This window comes from Bufo gargarizans, chromosome 4, assembly GCF_014858855.1.
Source record: "Bufo gargarizans isolate SCDJY-AF-19 chromosome 4, ASM1485885v1, whole genome shotgun sequence".
Taxonomy (NCBI): Eukaryota; Metazoa; Chordata; class Amphibia; order Anura; family Bufonidae; genus Bufo; species Bufo gargarizans.
Window position 1 is genome coordinate 514,277,461 of NC_058083.1, and position 21,019 is coordinate 514,298,479.

At 43.7% G+C, this 21,019-nt stretch overlaps 1 protein-coding gene across 5 annotated transcripts in view; it reads left to right on the forward strand.

Annotated features, from left to right (window-relative positions):
* LOC122934328 (gastrula zinc finger protein XlCGF57.1-like) overlaps positions 1 to 21,019 on the forward strand; it is a 101,374-nt gene that overhangs the window by 65,819 nt on the left and 14,536 nt on the right. For 2 of the 5 annotated variants that reach the window (XM_044289711.1, XM_044289716.1), the window contains exons 1-6: positions 44 to 131; positions 4,102 to 4,251; positions 4,362 to 4,541; positions 4,611 to 4,734; positions 4,818 to 4,900; positions 6,840 to 6,942. In XM_044289711.1, coding sequence (XP_044145646.1) covers positions 4,174 to 4,251; positions 4,362 to 4,541; positions 4,611 to 4,734; positions 4,818 to 4,900; positions 6,840 to 6,942 — 568 coding nt within the window. In that variant the 5' untranslated portion in view covers positions 44 to 131; positions 4,102 to 4,173. Of the gene's footprint in view, positions 1 to 43; positions 132 to 4,101; positions 4,252 to 4,361; positions 4,542 to 4,610; positions 4,735 to 4,815; positions 4,901 to 6,839; positions 6,943 to 21,019 lie in introns of those variants that run through there. The other 3 variants (XM_044289713.1, XM_044289712.1, XM_044289714.1) reach the window with 2 other exon arrangements.

The window sequence follows — 21,019 nt, forward strand, 5'->3', positions numbered from 1 at the left end:
GCAGTGCACACAGGCTTCTGTATCAATAAAGTTATGTATTCAACAAAAACAAGAAGGGGAGAAAGTAAAGGGATCTGCCAGGATAATGTGATGTCTTCCAGTGCAGAAGGAAAGCTCCGACAAGAAACCAGGTATTGGGGCTTATGTCTGCATGGTGAGGGGGGTTAGGAGCACGGAAAAAGGATTTGGATTTTGGGACCAGACAACCTCTTTAAAGGGGTTCTCCGAGCACAGACCTCCTGGGAGTATTGTCTCTACGGTGTACAGCGGGATGAATTTTATATCGCAGCCGTGATCTATGTGCTATATGGCGGTATTATTCCTGTACTGTGTGATGGACTTATATAAGGGGCCACATGACCCTGAGGCTGGTCCTGCTCCTGTGTGTGTCCTCCTGCCCCTTTCCCCATCCTAGTGGTGGTCCCAGCCCTTCTGTACCTTGCTGCCTCCATTGCAGCGCCTGCGTTACAGTGTGTCAGCACGCTGAGAGCCCCGCGCAAAACCTGCTGACTGTCTTCACCTAACATAAGCTTTCCCAGGTCCTTCTTTCAGCCAGATGTTCTCCATGATTTCTGGGATCTGTCTACAGATGAGCTGTCGGGGCCGTAATCCGTGAGAAACTGCTCCTTTCTGATCAGTGGTAATAGGACTTTTCCTACCCAAAATGTCCAGCAGATTCCTGGGAAAAGGGTTGACGTGGGCGCCTTATGTATGCAGCACTACTCATGTATTACCCCAGATAATAGTCCAGGATTCTGGAAACAGATTCCCTTTAGCACTATAGGACATATCTGTACGTCCTATGTATTCAGAGGGTTTCTATGGAGTGGGCAACGCTCGGAGCGCCCTCCATACTCGGCAGGTGCCAACTGTATAATGCAGCATCTTAAGTGACTGGAAGCAGAGATGACTCTGATCCCGCTCATTTAACTCCTCAGATGCCATGATTAATGAAGTTTAAACAGTAGGAAGGGGATCCCTCTTTTATCGGATCGGAGACCCACCGGGAAATAGCGGCGCTCCGATCTTTGACAGACTGGGGCCTTGTGAAGACACTTAGGACTGTCATAGGGAGCTGCCTGAAAAGCCCTGACAGGCAGCCTGTGAAAATCCCATATTTCATTAAAGACAGAGGCTACATAGCTCAATGTAGATTTTCCATTAAAGGGGTTATCCAGGAAATGATAACGATGACCTAGAGTGAAGCAAGCTTTGGATCATAGATCTGAAGTCACTTTGTTTGAATGCTGTACAGGGACCTGTCCCCATACAGCATTCAAATGTATGGGCTTCGCAGAGGTGAAGTTCGTTATCTCCGAAGTCTCGTGAGACTTCATTACATAACTTTGGACTTATTCTACTTGATAACTATTTTAAAACTGGGATCCGAAGTTGGCTTTGGTACCCAGGTATTACCCGGTACCGAAGCTGACTTTGAATCACAGTTTTAAAATGGTTTTGAAGTTGAATAATCAAAGTCTGAAGTTTTTTACCGAAGTCTCGCAAGACTTTAAAGATAACGAATTTAACCTCCGCGAAGCCCATAATTTCAGTTTACCTGGTCCTTGATTACGGCCTAAGTAAATATATAGAAACAAAATAAAATAAAAATATATACTGAGGATTAGATATAATGTTATGTTACCATGTGTTACCAAGCAGAGGTTAGTAGTCCACATAGAAAACCTCCATGGGATCAACTACGGATTAACTGCAGTAAACGAGAAACTAAAAAGAAAATGCGAACACAAAAATGGCAGTTTTTTAAGGGGTTAATATCCACGCAGGATGGCATCTTGCTTTTACGTTTCCAGCACAAAGCTCATAATGGATGCAGAAGACAGCAATTCTTATCTAACCCCCAGACTGACAGTCCTTTATATACTCACCACGTCCCAATTTACCCGGCCACCTTATGACTCTCCGCTTCTGCTCCTATTTTGATCGAGACTTCCTCCTTTAAATACTTTTCTAGACTGTACGACATCAGAGTTTTAAAGCGATTTTCCATATTTATTTATTTTTTTCAGTTAATATATCTTCTAACGCTATTATATATGATGATGAAAATTCCCTTACTGGGCCAGCGCTGTGCTCCTCTGTCTAAACAATTTGTGGGCATTTCCTGGATCCGGTGCTTTACATTCGGCACGTGATCTTAGCCCGGTTACAACCCGGGTTGTGTATGTGCAGTCCGGCAGCTTTGGGTGCTGACTGCTCATGGCGCCTGAGGCTGCCTGACTTTGCATGCACAACGCAAGTACATTGCAGGTTGTAACCAGGTTAGGATCATGTGCCGAATGTGTGGCACGTGATCCTGGAAGTGCCCACAAACTGTTTAGGCCGGGGAGCGCAGTGCTGGCCTGGTAAAGAAATTCTCATCATCAATGGGGTAGATGTGGAAGAGGGTGGTAGTATTGAGGATCAGGAAGGTGAGGTAGCTAGCTGGGTAACAGTTAAAAAGCAGAGTAGAGGGAAGAGTGCCAGGGAGGCTAGCCCTGATCTGACACACCCCAACAAGTTTGCAGGGTTGGCAGATGAGGGGGATCTCAGTTCAGGGAGAGCGCTGCTGCAGCCAGACACTTCCTCTGCCAGTCAGGGGAATGTCAGCTCCAGTAAGCAGGGGACCAGGAAAGCAGGGCAGGACAGACAGGTGCTGGTAGTGGGAGACTCAATTATTAGGGGTACAGATAGGGCAATCTGTCACAAAAACCGAAATCGTCGAATGGTCTTAGTGGCGCTCGAGTTTGACACATCGTGGATCCGGTTGACAGATTACTGGGAGGGGCTGGAGAAGATCCAGCGGTCATGGTCCATATCGGAACCAATGACAAAGTTAGAGGTAGGTGGAGCGCCCTTAAAAATTATTTTAGGGATTTAGGTCACAAGCTTAGGGCAAGGACCTCAAAGGCAGTGTTTTTCGAAATACTGCCTGTACCACGGGCCACACAAGAAAGGCAGCGGGAAATTAGGGAGGTTAACAAGTGGCTTAAGACCTGGTGTAGGAAGGAGGGGTTTGGGTTCCTGGAGAACTGGGCCGACTTCTCTGTCGGCTACAGGGAATATCGTAGGGATGGGCTGCACCTCAATGGGGAAGGGGCAGCTGTTTTGGGGAGAAGGGACGGGGGGACGGGGTGGCAGGCAAATTACGTTATAGGATGTGAAGATAGTGCAGATAGAGACCAGGGGCAAGGTAATGGGACTGGGGGAGGAATGGAAGGAGGGACTAGAACAGTTCAGAAGGAAAGATGTAGAGTAAAAAATATACATAAACCTCTTAATTGTATGTATACTAATGCCAGAAGCCTGACTAATAAAACTGGGGAACTGGAAGTACTGATGTGTGAGGAGGACTATGACAGTGGGAATAACAGACATGGCTGGATGATAGCTATGACATAGTGGGAGTAACTGCTACATGGCTGGATGATGGCTATGACATAGTGGGAATAACTGAGACATGGCTGGATGATAGCTATGACTGGGCAGTTAATGTACAGGGTTACAGTCTGTTTAGAAAGGATCGTCAAAACCGGAGGGGTCTGCCTTTATGTAAAGTTCTGTCTAAAGCCCACAGTCCGAGAAGATATAAGTCAGGGACATGAACATGTGGAGTCACTGTGGGTAGAAATACATGGAGGAAAAAACAATAATAAAATACTAATTGGAGTTTATTATAAACCACCTAATATACCAGAGTCCACAGAAAATCTACTTCTAAACAAGATAGACGAGGCGGGAAATCATAATGAGGTCATCATTATGGGGACTTCAACTACCCAGATATAGACTGGGAAACTGAAACCTGTACATCTCATAAAGGAAACAGGTTCTTGGCAATAACCAAAGACAATTACTTTTCCCAACTGGTTCAGGACCCGACTAGTATTAACAGACCTGACAGAACAACAGACGTGCAGGTTGGGGGACACCTGGGAAATAGTGACCATAAAGTAATAACCTTCCAATTGTCATTCAAAAGAGTGTTTCTTCTTCTTCTTTACACTTTATTATCTTCTGTAATGTTTCCTTTTATTGCCAGTAGTTGTATTATATAGTATTTTATATGATTTTACATTGGCTCATCTTCTCCCCATTCAGGTTGCTACAATATAGGATCTGCCAAGTGGATATATTCTATATAAGGTTGTGGTCCTGATTGACCCGTCAAGGATGGATAGAGATGGGGACAAGATAGCAGAGAGTATAATAAATATTACCCTTGAGATCCTTTTCCAGGTTACTGGAGAGGTGAGATATTCTGATGTCACATTAAGTCATCTATATGTTACAAACTGGAGAGGTGAGGGACTCTTGAAATGTGTAGAGTGATATTTATTACTGTATTTGTCCATAACCAGGAATACACAGTAGTGAAGAAGACCTCTAGTGAGCGCTGTCAGGCCCGTGTGTTTGAAGGATGGAGAAGAACCTGGGACACAATCTCTGGGCGAACACATCACCTCTTGATACTTGAGAAACTCAACAATGAGAAGATCCTAGAATTCACCAAGAAGATATTTGCGCTTCTGACTGGAGAGGTGACATTACCGGTACATTATACTATAACACTGATGTTGCCTTGGTAATTACTGTCATTGTGTTGTCAGGTTCCTATAAGATGTCAGGATGTCGCCGTCTATTTCTCCATGGAGGAGTGGGAGTATTTAGAAGGACACAAAGATCTGTACAAGGATGTCCTGATGGAGTATCACCAGCCCCTCACATCATCAGGTAATAGACATGACTAAATACACACAACCTCTCATTATTTGTATGTAAAGAATAATTTCAGTCACTGTACGTGTTTCCTACAGTTAAAGAAGAGAGAACAACACTGGAGAGATGTCCTAGTCCTCTTGTTCCACAGGATGGTTTAGAAGAACATCACAATGATCAGGTAGATGGAGATAAGGTCTCCTTAAATGTTCCCTATGATCTGTAGAAGGGCTGTGAAGGTCTTGTGTTAGTCTTGTTTTATCCAACAGTATTATATGTTTTATAATTGTATAATTAGAAAGGTGGAGATAGTAGGAATACAGCTGACCATAGACCTTACATGTTGTCTGTATCGTCTTACAGTTTTCTGGCTGTAGAGAATGCTGGTTGGAATAAGGAACTAAAAGGTTGGATGTATACAAGAGACCAGCAGATATTTGAGTCAGATAATGAAATATAGTAGATGTGGATCCACTATGTCTTTTGAACAGATTCGACTTGGTGCTACTCCTGAGGGCATTATATAAATGTCTTTAACCGTTATCCCCCATATATGGATCTAGACTATGCTGCAGGGAATCAACCAGGCCGCTACCTCTTGTAGTTGTTTCTGTACGAGTGTCAAGAGACACCAAGTGATCAGGCAGAACTGTAGGCAGAACAAGGTCAGGACAGGCAGAGTACAGTCCGATGTGACTACAGGCACCTCTGGGTCAAAACGGTGGTCAGGTAGCAAAGAGTCAAATCCAGAAGTCATGCAAAGGTTTATACACAGAACAGGCAAACAAGCTAATTGAACAGCTTTGCATGAGACTGGCATTCTAGAATCCATTGCTCGGGCACTTTCCCAAGGCTGGGAGAGATTAAGGGGCATGAAGACCCTTTAGAGCTGGAGAGTGTGTGTGCACATGCCCTACAGGCAAAGAGAGCCATTGTCAGCTGGAAGCAAGCCTCAGCCTATATGGGAGGACAGCATTATTCCAGCAGCCGGGACCACTCGGAAGGGAGTGAGGTACACCAGGTGAACCAGGCAGCGGGCGTGCGCACCAGCAGGAAGGAGAAAAGCTGTAGGCACAGATCCCCGCCATAGCAGACTGTTATCGAACCTTAATCAGGTTCCACTGATTATCATGTGAAATTCAAATTAGTAGAAAGTTACCGAGCTCAGAGAATAATTTGAGACACAAACAGTATGTGTCCAACAAGATCATTCCACTTTAAAGGGGTTGTCTCACTTCAGCAAGTGGCATTCATCATGTAAAGAAAGTTTATACAAGGCACTAACTAATGTATTGTGATTGTCCATCTTGTCTTCTCTGCTGGCTAGATTAATTTTTACTATCACATTATACACTGATCATTTCTTTGGTTATGACCAACCTGCAATCCATCAGTGGTGTTTGTGCTTGCACACTATAGGAAAAAGCGTCGGCCTCTCTGGTGGCTGGCACTGCAGGATTGCACATAGGCTGGTGCTTTTGTCCTATACTGTCCAAGCACGACCACCACTAATGGATTACAGGGCGGTCGTAACCATGGAAATGAGCAGTGTATAATGCGATGGAAAAATTAATCCAGCCAGCAAGGAAAGCAATATGGACAATCACAATACATTAGTAAGTGTCTTGTAATAACTTCCTGTACACGATAAAGGCCATTTGCTAAAATGAGAGGACCCCTTTAATGAAACAGTGTGCAAGATTATATACTAGTTACAGATAATGTGGCGGATACATGCCAACCTTCATAAACCATAAACATAACATTTGACATTTACACTGATTGGTATAGAAGAGGGATGATCTATGCTTATCTATGTTGTCTGTTTATTTACTCTTTGGCTGCACGCCCAGAAATGGCGCTCTTTCCAGAATCATGACTAGATAGTCTGCCGAGCATCTGCAGACTATCTCAAGGCCAAAGAAGACAGTTGAATATAATTCTAGAAGGAAGTTAATACTAACACAACATATAATGTAATGCACTTATAATGCATTGCAATAACATTGTTGCACTCACACAGATAACTCTGCGGCCATTTCATCACTTTTTGTCATGGTAAATAATGGCCACATGGTCTCTCTGTCAGTCTGCTGACTTTTACAATATTTTTTTCATAGCCTTTAAATCCAGGTAAAGATCTGAACAATATTAAGGCTGAAGATACATATGTGAGGAGTGATGAGCAGATCATAGAGGACATTCCTACAGATAACCACCCAGGTGAGTAGTAACCACCACATAAAGCAGAGAAGACTCACAGATTCTTCTCCTTCACTGGCTACTGATTACTCATCCCGTAGTCAGGTAGTGGTGGGGGTTTGCTGGGCACTTGCTTTCTGACAGGTTTTCCTTTACTAGCACACAGTTGTTGCCATTATTTGGTGTCCCACAGTATTGATCAGAAGGTTGGGGTTATCGCCTATGTTTCTATCTTCTATAAACGTTTTTTAGTAGTACTAAAAGGCTTCAGTTACATTTGCCAAACTTGCCAACTTGTATGAGGGCACTTTGAGTCTGGAGTTTCTTGACGAAAGCCAGACGTTGTCCCCAAGAGAAAATTGCGGTGAAGCCCTGTGCTTGTGATCAGCGAAATTCTTCATGCGAATGGAGGCCTGTAGTAGAGATGTTTTTGTTTTCTGCCAGATGTGGCTGACACTACTGACAGCAGAGTAAGCCAGAGGGGACAGGTAACAGAAGACAGCCATAAACTATGAAAAAGGGGGTCTGAACGGAGGAATCACTAGAAAATTTGAAAGCAAGTGATTCAATGATAATGATGTGCAGACATGAAATGTCGCAGGTAGTTGACCAGGATCTGATTAATACACTCCACCTGATGACTGGACTGTGGGTAACATGCTGAGGAAAAATCCAGTTTGATTTCCAATAGCTTGCAGTTGGTTCTCCAAACCTCAGAGGTGAACTGTACTCCCCAGTCAAAAACAATGGGCAAGGGCAACCCATGAAGCTTGATAAATGTGTTCTAGAAATTACTTGGCCAGTTAACTGGCAAAATGGAGAACAGGCATAGGCACGAAGTGGGCCATTTTTGAAGATCGATCATCTACCATCCATTACCATGAACCCAGAGGAAGAAGGAAGTTCAGTGATAAAATCCTTGACGATATGCTGCCACAGAACCTCAGGCTCAGACAGCGGAATAAATAGTCTTGTAGTCTTGCAGAGACTTGTCCTGGACTTGTTGGCTACCAGTAATTTTCAAGAATCAGATTAATAGTATTGTGAAAACCACAGTGACCAGTAACTTTGGAACAATGTCCCTTGAGTAGGACCTTGTTCCTCTTGGCCACAGGGAAAAAATACTTGCCCGGCGGAATGTCTTTAAGCTGTACAGTAGTGACTAGTATGATGCTGACGGGATCTATGATGTGCTGGGGCTCCTCCGCTCAATCATTAGTGTTAAAAAAGCAGGATAGGCAATCTGCCTTGGTGTTTTTGTCAGATGAGAGTTTGCGCTGACTGGAAATAAGTTAGGTTCTTGAAGTTGGTGTAAATGATGACAGGGTGGCAAGCACTGTCCAGCAGATGCCATTTTTCAAGGACTAACTTAAATGTGAGAAACTCCCTGTCATTAAAGGGGTAATTTTGTTCAGCCGATGAGGAGGCTTTTGAGAAGGAGGTACTGTAAGCATCTTGGCGGAAATTCCATTTTGAGTAAAGACGCACCCATGGATTCATTCACCTCATGAAAGAACTATTTAGTGACATTAAGGCTAATCTGAGAAGCTCTGACAGATGCCTTTCAGAACCTCCTTCTTGAGCTTCCTTTGTTTTGCTTTCAGTTCCTCATCTCGTTAGCCTCTCTCAGCTGTCATGTAGTTGTACTGATTGCATCCCTTTAAATTCCTCCCCATAGTGCATTAGTGTGCGGTTTATAGTTCTTCCTGGAGTGTGTGTGCATGCTGATCCTACTTCCCAGTCTTCTACAAGATAAGTGTTGTGCATTCATTTGTGATTTTCTGTTTGCTGGATCCCAGGTGACCCTGACTCCCTCCGTATCTAGTGTAGGGAGCCGGTGGTCGTGTCCCCTCACTATTATATGGTGTTCAGGTGTTATACAGCCGAGGTACGAGGATATGCGATCATCTACCATTGGGATTTTCGCATAGGCTGAGCAGTCAGGGAGAGTGCCAGGTCTGATGCAGGGGTCTCCCTTTTTGTTCCTTAGTTTTGGATCCAGTGAGTCGTATATTCATTTTGTGTTGTCTTGTTTCCTGTACACCTTCCGTGACAGGTATATGAGAATACCTGTCTCAGGGACTGGAAGGCAATTTCTGCTTCAGATGTCCACTTGTAGTATTCACCCCCTTCTATTGCCAAAGCTTGCTTTTTCAGCCTTTTTTAGGGATCTTTATAATATTTGTCCCACTGAAAATATCTTGCAACCAGTCACTTTGGGGGAGATAAAATGTGTTATTAAAACAATAACTGTAGGGAAATGTCCAGGGCCTGATGTATTTCCAGTTGCCCATTATAAGAAATTCTTACTTGATGTCCCTGTTTAATACCTTGCTCACTGGCAGTAGTCCAGAATTTCACACTCTAGAAGCTCACATAACATCACTGTCGTTCAGGAAGAGGGCAAAGAACCCTCAGCAGGTAGCAGCTGCAGGATAATTGCATTACTCAACACAGACATAAAGCTCTGGGCAAAGATTGGCCAACTTTATTCCCAAATTAATAAATAGGGCCAGACTGGGTTTGTCAAGGGGAGAGAGGAAAGAGACAACTTTATAAGAATCCTACCAATTATACAATATGCAGTCACTAATAAGATTATAGAATCGACTATTTATGAAGCATGACCTTATGAAATTCGGACTCTCACCACAACTTATCGAAGCAATACATTGTACACTTACAAAATGCCAGGGTCTGGGTTAATTGAACATTGTCTCCCACCTTTAGGATTTACAATGGTACCCACCCAGGATATCCCTTTTTCCAAAGTCTTTATCCTTGTTTTGGAGTTGCTTATCCAGGCAATCAGACAGAACCCCCCATATTATAGAAGTGCTTATTCAAGGCAGAGACCATTGGTGTTATTGAAAACCTTTGGGTTTTTATTTTAAAATAAACTATACCAAATGCGAGGCCCTTGGTGTTTAATATTCCTCACAACTCCAAATTGGCCCTGCAAGGAGTTTATCGCTTTGGCAGGGCTCAGGACCATATTACATATCTAGGAGTTAAAATAAGTGTTAGGACAAGCAATAGCTTTACCCTCAGTTATACTCCTCAAAGAGATACAAACCCAACTCAAAAAGTTCAATTTACTGGTGGTTTCCTGTATAAGCAGGACAAACCTCTTAAAATCAGCTCCTATTTTCATAACATTGAGTGACTGTTGGCTGTTGGAGTGACTCGCAGACTAATTTCTGCCTTTCTGTAAAAGATGCAGGCCTAGGCTCTCGCCCTCTTGAAGGAACTAGGTAGTTTTGGTTTACCTGATCTTGCACGGTATTATCATTCTAAGCACTAAGGTCTGGAAGCAGATAGCTCTGCAAGATCTATCAGGGTCTGAACTGGCTGATTTATGGGGAGCTGTGCATGTCACTACTATGAGTCCAGGTACTAATCCCTTGCTGTAAGCAATTCTACATGTTGCAGTCTATCAGTATATTTCCTTCTTCTAGAATGTCTGTTAACCTATTCCGACTGTCTTCAGAGATAGTTGCAAACCACACCGGAAGCAGGACTGAAGGATGTCAAGATAAGGACCCTTTTGGCAACTTGCCTTCACTTACTGATCTTAGGGATAGATATACATCACAAAATTGGACGATATCAAACTATGCTTGCTTTACTAAATTATCCCAGGAGTTTATAAAGGTTTTACGTACATGGTCGCAACAGTCCTGTTTTGGAATGATCATTATGTTGCCTACCTTTCATGGACATCCTGTAGCACTTATTCAATACAAACTAATGTAAGGGGTTACACTCTCAGGCAGGGCGGCGATGACAGATTCTCGTGCAGACCACAGGGTTAAAGTCCAAACGTTGCTTTATTCTTTTATAACACTCCGGCAATACAGGCAGACCGAGTTATAACTCACTGGGTAAAGTGAAGGTCCAGCACACCAAACCAAAATAAACACCTGCCCGTCTGGGCTCTGGCTAATACAGTGAAGATCCTAGCTCACCTATTGAACACAGAGAATTCGGCTTCTCTATCCAGCAGCGCAGCCATCTTCCCAGACTTTCTCCAGGCATCACTCTCCCCAGACTGACATACCCCGAAATGGGGTGGACTGGGGAGGTCCCTCTAGCAAGCCTACCTTCTCCCAGTCCAATAAAATCCAGCCCATAAACATAACAAAACTGTCTCAGCAACCTACACATTGCTGAGACCATTTTAACCTGGATTTTATTTACCTCACCCAGTTGAGGAAGCTGGGTGGGATATACACCCCTTCCAGGACTTTACCATACACTTTTCTGTTCACCTTACCACACTAGTTTCAAAACCCCCATACCTATCTGCATGAGAAACAGATTTTGGAATATCGCCTAGATCAGAGGAGATCAAATGTATTTTATACACATCCCATGGCATTTCCAGATGTATTAGAATCCAAGAGAATGACTTTAAGCTTTTAAGACGATCACCAGATGTGGTCTCCACACTGTATCCCCTCTCCCCAAATGTGTTTTGAAGGTTTGACGATCCCCTTGATCTCTGTTCCATATCTGGTGAGATTGTCCCTAGATCTCCTATTGGAAAGAGATCTAGTTGCATGTCAATAAAATCTCCTCATCAAATGTTGTGTCCACTCCTAAATTCTGGACCTCTCTGTACCAGGCGTCATATTTTCGAAACGTAACCTTCAGTCCATCTTAATTACCGCAGCCAAATTGTTGATACCTTTGAACTGTTTAAACATATACATATACAGACTGGAAGAAGTATCCATCTAGGAATCTAGAACTCATGAAAAGTTTGAAAAACTGTGGGCACCATGGAGGGTCTGGGTGTTGTCTACACCAACTGATACCACTTAAACTATCCTTTTCTAGTGTTATTTTTTTAGCTTTTCCCTAAAAGTAGCCTAGCTCTTGTGCCCCCAAAGATATGCCCAGTAGCTTTTCGGCTTAATTAGATGACCCATGGTCTCCTATCTACTAGTTGGAAGCATACACTGCTCAAAAATAATATAGCTCAATATGCAGCCAGCCAGTCACAGGGGCAACACGTGAGGTGCACGGTGGACCGATGAGGGGCCAAATAATATAACACACATTTCATCAGCTTACTCACGGTTAGCAGAAAGCCTCCCTGGGCTGGCAGCACAGTGTTGAGGTGGACAGCACGAAATCCTCCGGGGCTCGCTCTGTGTAGGGAAGCATCAGCCAAGATGGTGGTTGAGGTGCCCTTGATGTTAGGGGTGCTTGTTGCGGCTGAGTCCCTTGATGGTTTTTGTCGTGACGCCAGTACCGTTAATGGTGGTACAACCATAAGTAGTAATAATGAGGTAGACAGTGGTGAAATGTCTTTGGTTGCAGCAGTACAAAAATGCAGTTTCTTGATGCTTTCTAGGCTTTTCAGGTTTTTAGTTTTGGGAGCAGTGGGTTAGGTGTACCTGGTTCCTTTTGATGTGTGGGATCCTATTCCTTGTCTTTCCCTACAAGCTGAATATTTAGACAGGAAAACTCAACTGTCTCTCAGAAGTTTGGTGTGGCTGCCTGAAGCTATAAATCCTCCACCATGCAAAGTTGTCTGTGGCCCTCAATAATGGCTCTTTTATCACCGATGATTCCTTAGGAAAGCTTTTTTATTTTCCAGGGAGGCAAACTCTTCTCCTACTGGTCAGGGATGCAAGTTTATAGTCCAGTCACAGAAGGAAAACGCTCTTCTGCGCCTCACATCTGAGTATCACCTCCTAGCATAGTTGGCTCCACTCTCTAATCTGTGTCATGAAGTCTTCACTCTACATTTTCTCCCACTAATCTGATCTGAACTCCTCAGATCTGCTCTCTTCTGAACTACAGTTTCAACTAATCTGTCTCACTAGGCCTGACCTAGGTATATATATATATAAGACCTGAACTATATCCCCATCTAGTGGTGGGATGTATAAATTACACCTAATCTGCCTGGTAACAAGGATTTTGCAGATACAATACACACAAAATCATACATTACAACATAGTACTGTTGACAAGGTAAAAAGTGTTTTTAAGCAGTGCCCACACACATGTAGTGGGACGCTGCAAATACAATGACTTTCCTTAAATTTAGTGAGTAAGCTAATATGAACTTGATCGAGTGTGGTTCTTCAAATTTGTCATGATAGACGTTTTATATTTATCCTCGCTCCACACTTATAATATAGACTTATAATAGAGATTGTTTTGATTGAAAGGGCCAGGGTGCCCTAATTGCACCAGAGGAGTAAATTGGCATATTAAGAAAAGTATCATAACTTGGGAACATAGCCTTGGATCAACAAAAGAAAAACAGCGTTTTAGACTACTTTCACACTTGTGTTAGCCTTTTCCAGCAGGGCACCAGCCTGCTGGATCCGTGCTACTGCTAGTCCACCGTGTGCAAAAGTCTGCTCCGACCCCATTCACTGTAATGGGGGTGGGCCGGAGGTCTGGCCGTAGCACTGTAAATAAGCCGAGAGGCGGCCAGACAAAAACCGCAGCATGTTGTAGTTTTTGTCCGGCCACGTCTTGGCATGTTTGCCGTGCTGCTGCCGGACCTCCGGCCTGCCCCTATTATAGTGAATGGTGCCGGAACAGAGTTCCGGCGGCACGGTGGACTAGAGATAGCACGGATCCGGCAGGCTGTTTCGCCGCCGGAACAGCCTGCCAGAAAAGGCTACTGCAAGTGTGAAAGTGGCATTAATCAGACGAACCACAGCTACGTGTCTGTGTAAACAGTTGGATAGGGAGGTCACTGGTGACAGATTTATTTAAGATCAAAATAAATCATGGAATAATTTTTGTTTGACAAAATTGAATCTAGATTTTTGACTCATAAAAGTAGCCACCTTATGCAGATTGAACAGCAGAACACAATTGAGGCATTCTTTCTGCAATTGAATTCAGGTATTCAGGAAGTTCTTCCCAACATTGTTGCAGAAATTCCCACAAATGTGCTGCACTTGTAGGGTACTTTGCTTTCACACTTCTTTTCAGTTCATCCCAAACAAGCCCAGTGGGGTTTAGGTCTGGAGGCTTTGCAGACCATTCCATTCTTTGAAGCCTACTGCCTTGTTCTTGTAATCTAAGGCACTTCTAAATTAATGTAGAAGTATGTTTTGGGTCTTTGTCTTGCTGTAATATGGACCCCTAACAACTAGGCTAGACCAGAGGTTATTACATCAGGGGCGTCGCTAGGTTAAAACATTCGGGGCCTGGGCCCCGGATGCTTTGTCCCATGCCCCAAATGTCCTGCCTGCATGCTAGATACAACTGTATTGCCGTACGCAGAACGGCAATACAATTGAATCTAATACACTGGGAAGAGCTGAAGGACCTGTGGTGACATCACAGGTCATGTGATCAGCAAAACAGGCTATGATAGGATGACCTGGATGATGTCACCATCATGTGACCAGTGCAGGATTGGACCGGAGTGAAGAGGAGAAGGAGCCTAATGGTGATGTCTGTACATGAGAAAAGGTAGGTGAAGGGAGGGGCAGAGCAATGCTGGGAGTTGTAGTTATTTAACTGGGATGTATGTTAGGGCTGAAGGGAGGGATGTTATTGACATGGAACTGGGTGCTTGAGGTGGCTGGGTGAGGGAGTGATGTTATTTATATGGGACTGTATGTTGAAAGTGGATGGGGGGGGGGGATGATGTTTATGTACATGGGACTTAATGTTTAGGCTACGTTCACACTTGCGTTTGGGGATCCGCTTGTGAGATCTGTTTCAAGGCTCTCACAAGCAGCCCCAAATGCATCTTTTTAACCCCAATGCATTCTGAATGAATGCGGATCCATTCAGAATGCATTCGTTCGGCTCCGTACGGCCCCCCGTTCCGTTTTGAAGGCGGACCCCAAAATGCTGCAAGCAGCATTTTTGTGTCCGTATGGCCTTGCGGAGCCAAACGGATCCGTCCTGACTTACAATGTCAATGGGGACGGATCCCTTTGCATTGACACAAAATGGTGCAATTGTAAACAGATCCGTCCCCCATTGACATTCAATGTAAGTCAGGACGGATCCGTATTGGGACTTAGAAATTCAAATCTAATACAAACGAATCGGTCCTGAACGGATGCATTTGTTTGTATTATCGGTGTGGATCCGTCCTGTACAAGTACAGGACAGATCCGCACGAACGCAAGTGTGAAAGTAGCCTTAGGGGGTGATGTTTACATGGGATTGTGCGTTGGAGGCGGCTGGGGAGGAGGTGATGTTATTTACATGGGACTGTATGGTGGAGGGAGGATTATAACTGCAGGGGGCACTGCAGATCCGGGGGACATTATAGGCAGTCTTATTACTACTGGGGGCTCTATAGGAGAGTCTTATAGATCCGCCTTATTTCTACTAAGCGCACTATGGGGGCCTTATTACTACTGAGGGGTCTGTAGGAGCTTTATTACCACTGGGGGAACAATAGGGGGCCTTATTTCTATTGGGGACTCTGTGAGGTTATTATTAATATGGGAGGGGGGCTTCAAATGGGACATGGCATCTAAAAACCAGTTAAGGGGGGGGCTTGCCAATGGCGGAGTAAGACGTGCCTTGCATCGGCTCCTGACAGACTCCAGCTTTACCGCTAATACAGGACACCCCCGATACCGCTGAATACATGAAAGGTCGCAGGATAGAAATTGGGTGGAAATTGAGCATGAAATGGCTCCACACTTGGCTACCGGAATTTTTTGGCTATCCGTTACCTCCTTAAATGCATTGCCTGACTCGCAATCTCCGATGCTTCTCTGTACTTTAGCTAGTCTTTGGATTAAATTTGCTGTCAAACTCGAACTTATGCAGTCCCCTGGTCCTCTCACAGTACTCACGGGCCACTCAGATCTTCCTGTAGGTTTGAACCAGCTCCCAGCCCTGGGATGCCGTAGCGGGCAGCCTACTAAGTTGATGGACGTATATAAGCAGACTGGCCTACTCCCTCTTGAAGACCTCTCCCATATCATACCATCGTGTCCTGGACGCTGGCTCCTTTATTTCCAGCTACGGAGCTTTATTAATTCCCTGATGCCTGGATTGCAGTCATGTCCTCCCTTAACTGAATTTGAGAGAATGTGTACAGCGAGCTCAGCTCCTGATCATGCTATATCTCTGCTATATGCCATGTTGAACTCTAGGGAGAAGGGGGACCCCTCCGCGGGTATTCACGGAGCTAAGCCTAAATTCATGTCTGACTGGGAATCGGAACTTGGATCTACCTTCTCGGCTGACCAATGGTCTCGATCACTCCTCTTTACTAATAAGTTAACTGTGTCCTGTAATTTACAGGAGCTTAACTACAAAATCCTTACCAGATGGTATAGGACCCCAGTACGATTGCACCAGTTTTACCCCCAGGTGTCAGATGTATTCTGGAGGTGTCTTGCTGCGAAGGGCACAATGGCACATATCTGGTGGGATTGCCCAGGTGTGGCCCCTATGTGGCAAGATGTTTTTATTTTATATAGCCACCTATACAAAGCTACTGTTGTGCCTTCACCAGCGATAGCTCTCTTTATCCATGTTCTCAGGGCGGATCTCTCAGACTAAGAAGGGTGCTCTACGTCTGTTTATTTTAGCTATGAGACAGATAATCCCCGTCAATGGAGGTCTACCGAGAGTCTTTTGAAAGTGACCTGGTCTAATGCTTTAGATGCGCTAGTGCATATAGAGGAGCTGAGTGCCTCAGACACAGAGTCTGCTTTGGCTTTCTGGAGGGTATGGGATCCATGGAACCATTTCCGCACCTTCACGTCTTTTCCTGGTTGGTTGACAACTGGTTACATTCCGGGTAGCGGTTCCTAAAGTGATATCCACGGTAGGGCCAATCCATTTTCTGCCCCTCTTCCCCCCTACCTTTTGTTTGTGTCATGTCTTGGTTTGTCGAGTCTTGTCGTGTTCGTTCTTGTGCCATGTGTTTGTTTGTCTAGAAATTGGGGAATGTATGCCATACTTACTTTTACTCTCAATTCTGGTGGTTCTCATAGGTTTATTATTTGTCAGCCATGTTTTATATGGATATATCTGGATTGTACTACCTCTGAATTGCCTGTGAGGCCAGTTGTTGGCCGTTACATTTCCTTTATATGTGTATTTGGTATGCTTACTATATCATTCATTGATACGCTTCAATAAAATAATGATTGGACCGTAAAAACCAGTCCAGCTAAATCTGCCTTCCAAAAACCATATGGCACTCCTTTTCTTCTGCGCCCTGCCGTGTGCCCTTACATCAGTTTACAACCACATGTGGGGTGTTTATGTAAACTGCAGAATCATGGTAATAAATAAAAAGTTTTGTTTGGCTGTTAACCCTTGATGTATTAAAGAAAAAAATGGATTATATTTTGAAATTTCATCTCCATTTTTCTTTATTTCTTGTGAAACACCTAAAGGGTTAACAAAGTTTGTAAAATCAGTTTTGAGTAACTTCAGGGGTGTAGTTTCTACAATGTGGTCATTTATGGAGGGTTTCCACTATGTAAGCCCCACAAAGTGACTTCAGAACTAAACTGGTCCTTAAAAAATGTCTTAAAAATGTAAAAAATGTATTCAAAAATTCTAAACCTTCTAACGTCCTAAAAAAATAAAAATTACATTACCAAAATGATGCCCACATAAAGAAGATACAGGTAAAACTCGAAAAATTAGAATATCGTGCAAAGTTAATTTATTTCAGTAATGCAACTTAAAAGGTGAAACTAATATATGAGACTCATTACATGCAAAGCGAGATATTTCAAGCCTTTATTTGTTATAATTTGGATGATTATGATTTACAGCTTATGAAACCCCAAATTCACAATCTCAGAATGAGAATATTGTGAAAAGGTTCAATATTCTAGGCTCAGTGTCACACTCTAGTCAGCTAAATAATCCATAACACCTGCAAAGGGTTCCTGAGCCTTTAACTCCTTAACCCCTTAAGGACATAGGACGTACCGGTACGCCCTATTTCCCGAGTCCTTAAGGACCAAGGACGTACCGGTACGTCCTGACTTTAAAATCGGCATTCCGGCGCCGCAGGGGTTAATTTGAACAGGATGCCGGCTGAAATCATTCCGCCGGCATCCTGTTAAAACGCCAGGGGGGGTCATGTGACCCCCCCGTGTCGGCGATCGCAGCAAACCGCAGGTCAATTCAGACCTGCGGTTTGCTGCGCTTTTTGCAGTTTCTGATCCCCGCGGTCCCTGACCGCGGGGATCAGAAACTTTAGAGTGCCTAAAATCAATATAGTACACCCCCCCCTGCACCCCTGCATGAGTTGATGGCGGCGGGTGGTGCAGGGGGGGTGTCGCAGGCGGTGGGGGGCGTTGCGGGAGGCGGGCGGTGCGGCAGGCGGGATCGCGATCCCCCGCCCGCCTCCTATTGCGTAATCGTTGGTGTACAGTGGGTATACCAGGGTGCCAGCACATTGCTGGCACCCTGGTATAAACGGCTGACATCGTTGATGCGATGTCAGCCGTTTAACCCTTTCCATACAGCGGTCCGTACGGACCGCTGTATGGAAAAGGTTAACAGTAAGAGGGAGCTCCCTCCCTCTCCCATCGGGGGGCTGCTGTGCCTTTGCAGCCCCCCGATGGAGAGGGAGAGAGCCCCCAGAGAGCCCCCCGAAGCCCCGTCCTCACCCTTCCCCGTCTGCGAAGTTGTGGCAGACGGGGAAGGTTCCCATGGCAACAGGACGCCTGCTCAGGCGTCCTGCTGTCCATGGTGCTGAACAGATCTGTGCTGAAAGCATAGATCTGTTCAGTGTAAGTAAAATACAGTGCAGTACCCTATATAGAGTACAGTACTGTATTTTACAGACATCAGACCCACTGGATCTTCAAGAACCAAGTGGGTCTGGGTCAAAAAATAAAAAGAATAAGTGAAAAAAGTTAAGATAAAAAAAAAAACATTTATCACTGAATAAAAATTAAAAAAATAAAATAAACTACACATATTAGGTATCGCCGCGTCCGTAACGACCTGATCTATAAAACGGCCATGTTACTTTCCCCGCACAGTGAACGCCATAAAAATAAAAAAATAAAAACTATGAGAAAATTGAAATTTTGCCCACCTTACTTCCCAAAAAAGGTAATAAAAGTGATCAAAAAAGTCGCATGTACGCCAAAATAGTACCAATCAAACCGTCATCTCATCCCGCAAAAAATGAGACCCTACTCAAGATAATCGCCCAAAAACTGAAAAAACTATGGCTCTTAGACTATGGAAACACTAAAACATCATTTTTTTTGTTTCAAAAATAAAATCATTGTGTAAAACCTACATAAATAAAAATAAAGTATACATATTAGGTATTGCCGCGTCCGTATCGACCGGCTCTATATAAATATCACATGACCTAACCCCTCAGATGACCACCGTAAAAAAAAAAAAAAAAAAAAACGGTGTAAAAAAAGCTATTTTTTGCCATCTTACGTCACAAAAAGTGTAATAGCAAGCGATCAAAAAGTCATATGCACCCCAAAATAGTGCCAATCAAACTGTCATCTCATCCCGCAAAAAATTAGACCCTACTCAAGATAATCGCCCAAAAACTGAAAAAACTATGGCTCTCAGACTATGGAGACACTAAACAATTTTTTGGTTTTAAAAATGAAGTTATTGTATAAAACTTACATAAATAAAAAAAAATTGTATACATATTCGGTATCGCCGCGTCCGTGACAACCTGCTCTATAAAATTACCACGTGATCTAACCTGTCAGATGAATGTTGTAAATAACAAAAAAAAAAAGTGCCAAAAAAGCTATTTCTTGTTACCTTGCCGCACAAAAAGTGTAATATAGAGCAACCAAAAATCATATCTACCCTGAACTAGTACCAACAATACTGCCATCCTATCCCGTACTTTCTAAAATGGGGTCACTTTTTTGGAGTTTCTACTCTAGGGGTGCATCAGGGGGGCTTCAAATGGGACATGGTGTCAAAAAACCAGTCCAGCAAAACCTGCCTTCCAAAAACCATGTGGCATTCCTTTCCTTCTGCGCCCTGCCGTTTGCCCGTACAGCGGTCTACAACCACATATGAGGTGTTTCTGTAAACTACAGAATCAGGGCCATAAATAATGAGTTTTGTTTGGCTGTTAACCCTTGCTTTGTAACTGGAAAAAAAATATAAAAATGGAAAATCTGCCAAAAAAGTGAAATTTTGAAATTGTATCTCTATTTTCCATTAAATCTTGTGCAACACCTAAAGGGTTAACAAAGTTTGTAAAATCAGTTTTGAATACCTTGAGGGGTGTAGTTTCTTAGATGGGGTCACTTTTATGGAGTTTCTACTCTAGGGGTGCATCAGGGGGGCTTCAAATGGGACATGGTGTCAAAAAACCAGTCCAGCAAAACCTGCCTTCCAAAAACCATGTGGCATTCCTTTCCTTCTGCGCCCTGCCGTTTGCCCGTACAGCGGTCTACAACCACATATGAGGTGTTTCTGTAAACTACAGAATCAGGGCCATAAATAATGAGTTTTGTTTGGCTGTTAACCCTTGCTTTGTAACTGGAAAAAAAATATAAAAATGGAAAATCTGCCAAAAAAGTGAAATTTTGAAATTGTATCTCTATTTTCCATTAAATCTTGTGCAACACCTAAAGGGTTAACAAAGTTTGTAAAATCAGTTTTGAATACCTTGAGGGGTGTAGTTTCTTAGATGGGGTCACTTTTATGGAGTTTCTACTCTAGGGGTGCATCAGGGGGGCTTCAAATGGGACATGGTGTCAAAAAAACTGTCCAGCAAAATCTGGCTTCCAAAAACCAAACGGCGCACCTTTCCCTCTACGCCCCGCTGTGTGGCCGTACAGTAGTTTACGGCCACATATGGGGTGTTTCTGTAAACGGCAGAATCAGGGCAATAAAGATACAGTCTTGTTTGGCTGTTAACCCTTGCTTTGTTAGTGGAAAAAATGGGTTAAAATTGAAAATTAGGCAAAAAAATGAAATTCTCAAATTTCATCCCCATTTGCCAATAACTCTTGTGCAACACCTAAAGGGTTAACGAAGTTTGTAAAATCAGTTTTGAATACCTTGAGGGGTGTAGTTTCTTAGATGGGGTCACTTTTATGGAGTTTCTACTCTAGGGGTGCATCAGGGGGCTTCAAATGGGACATGGTGTCAAAAAAAC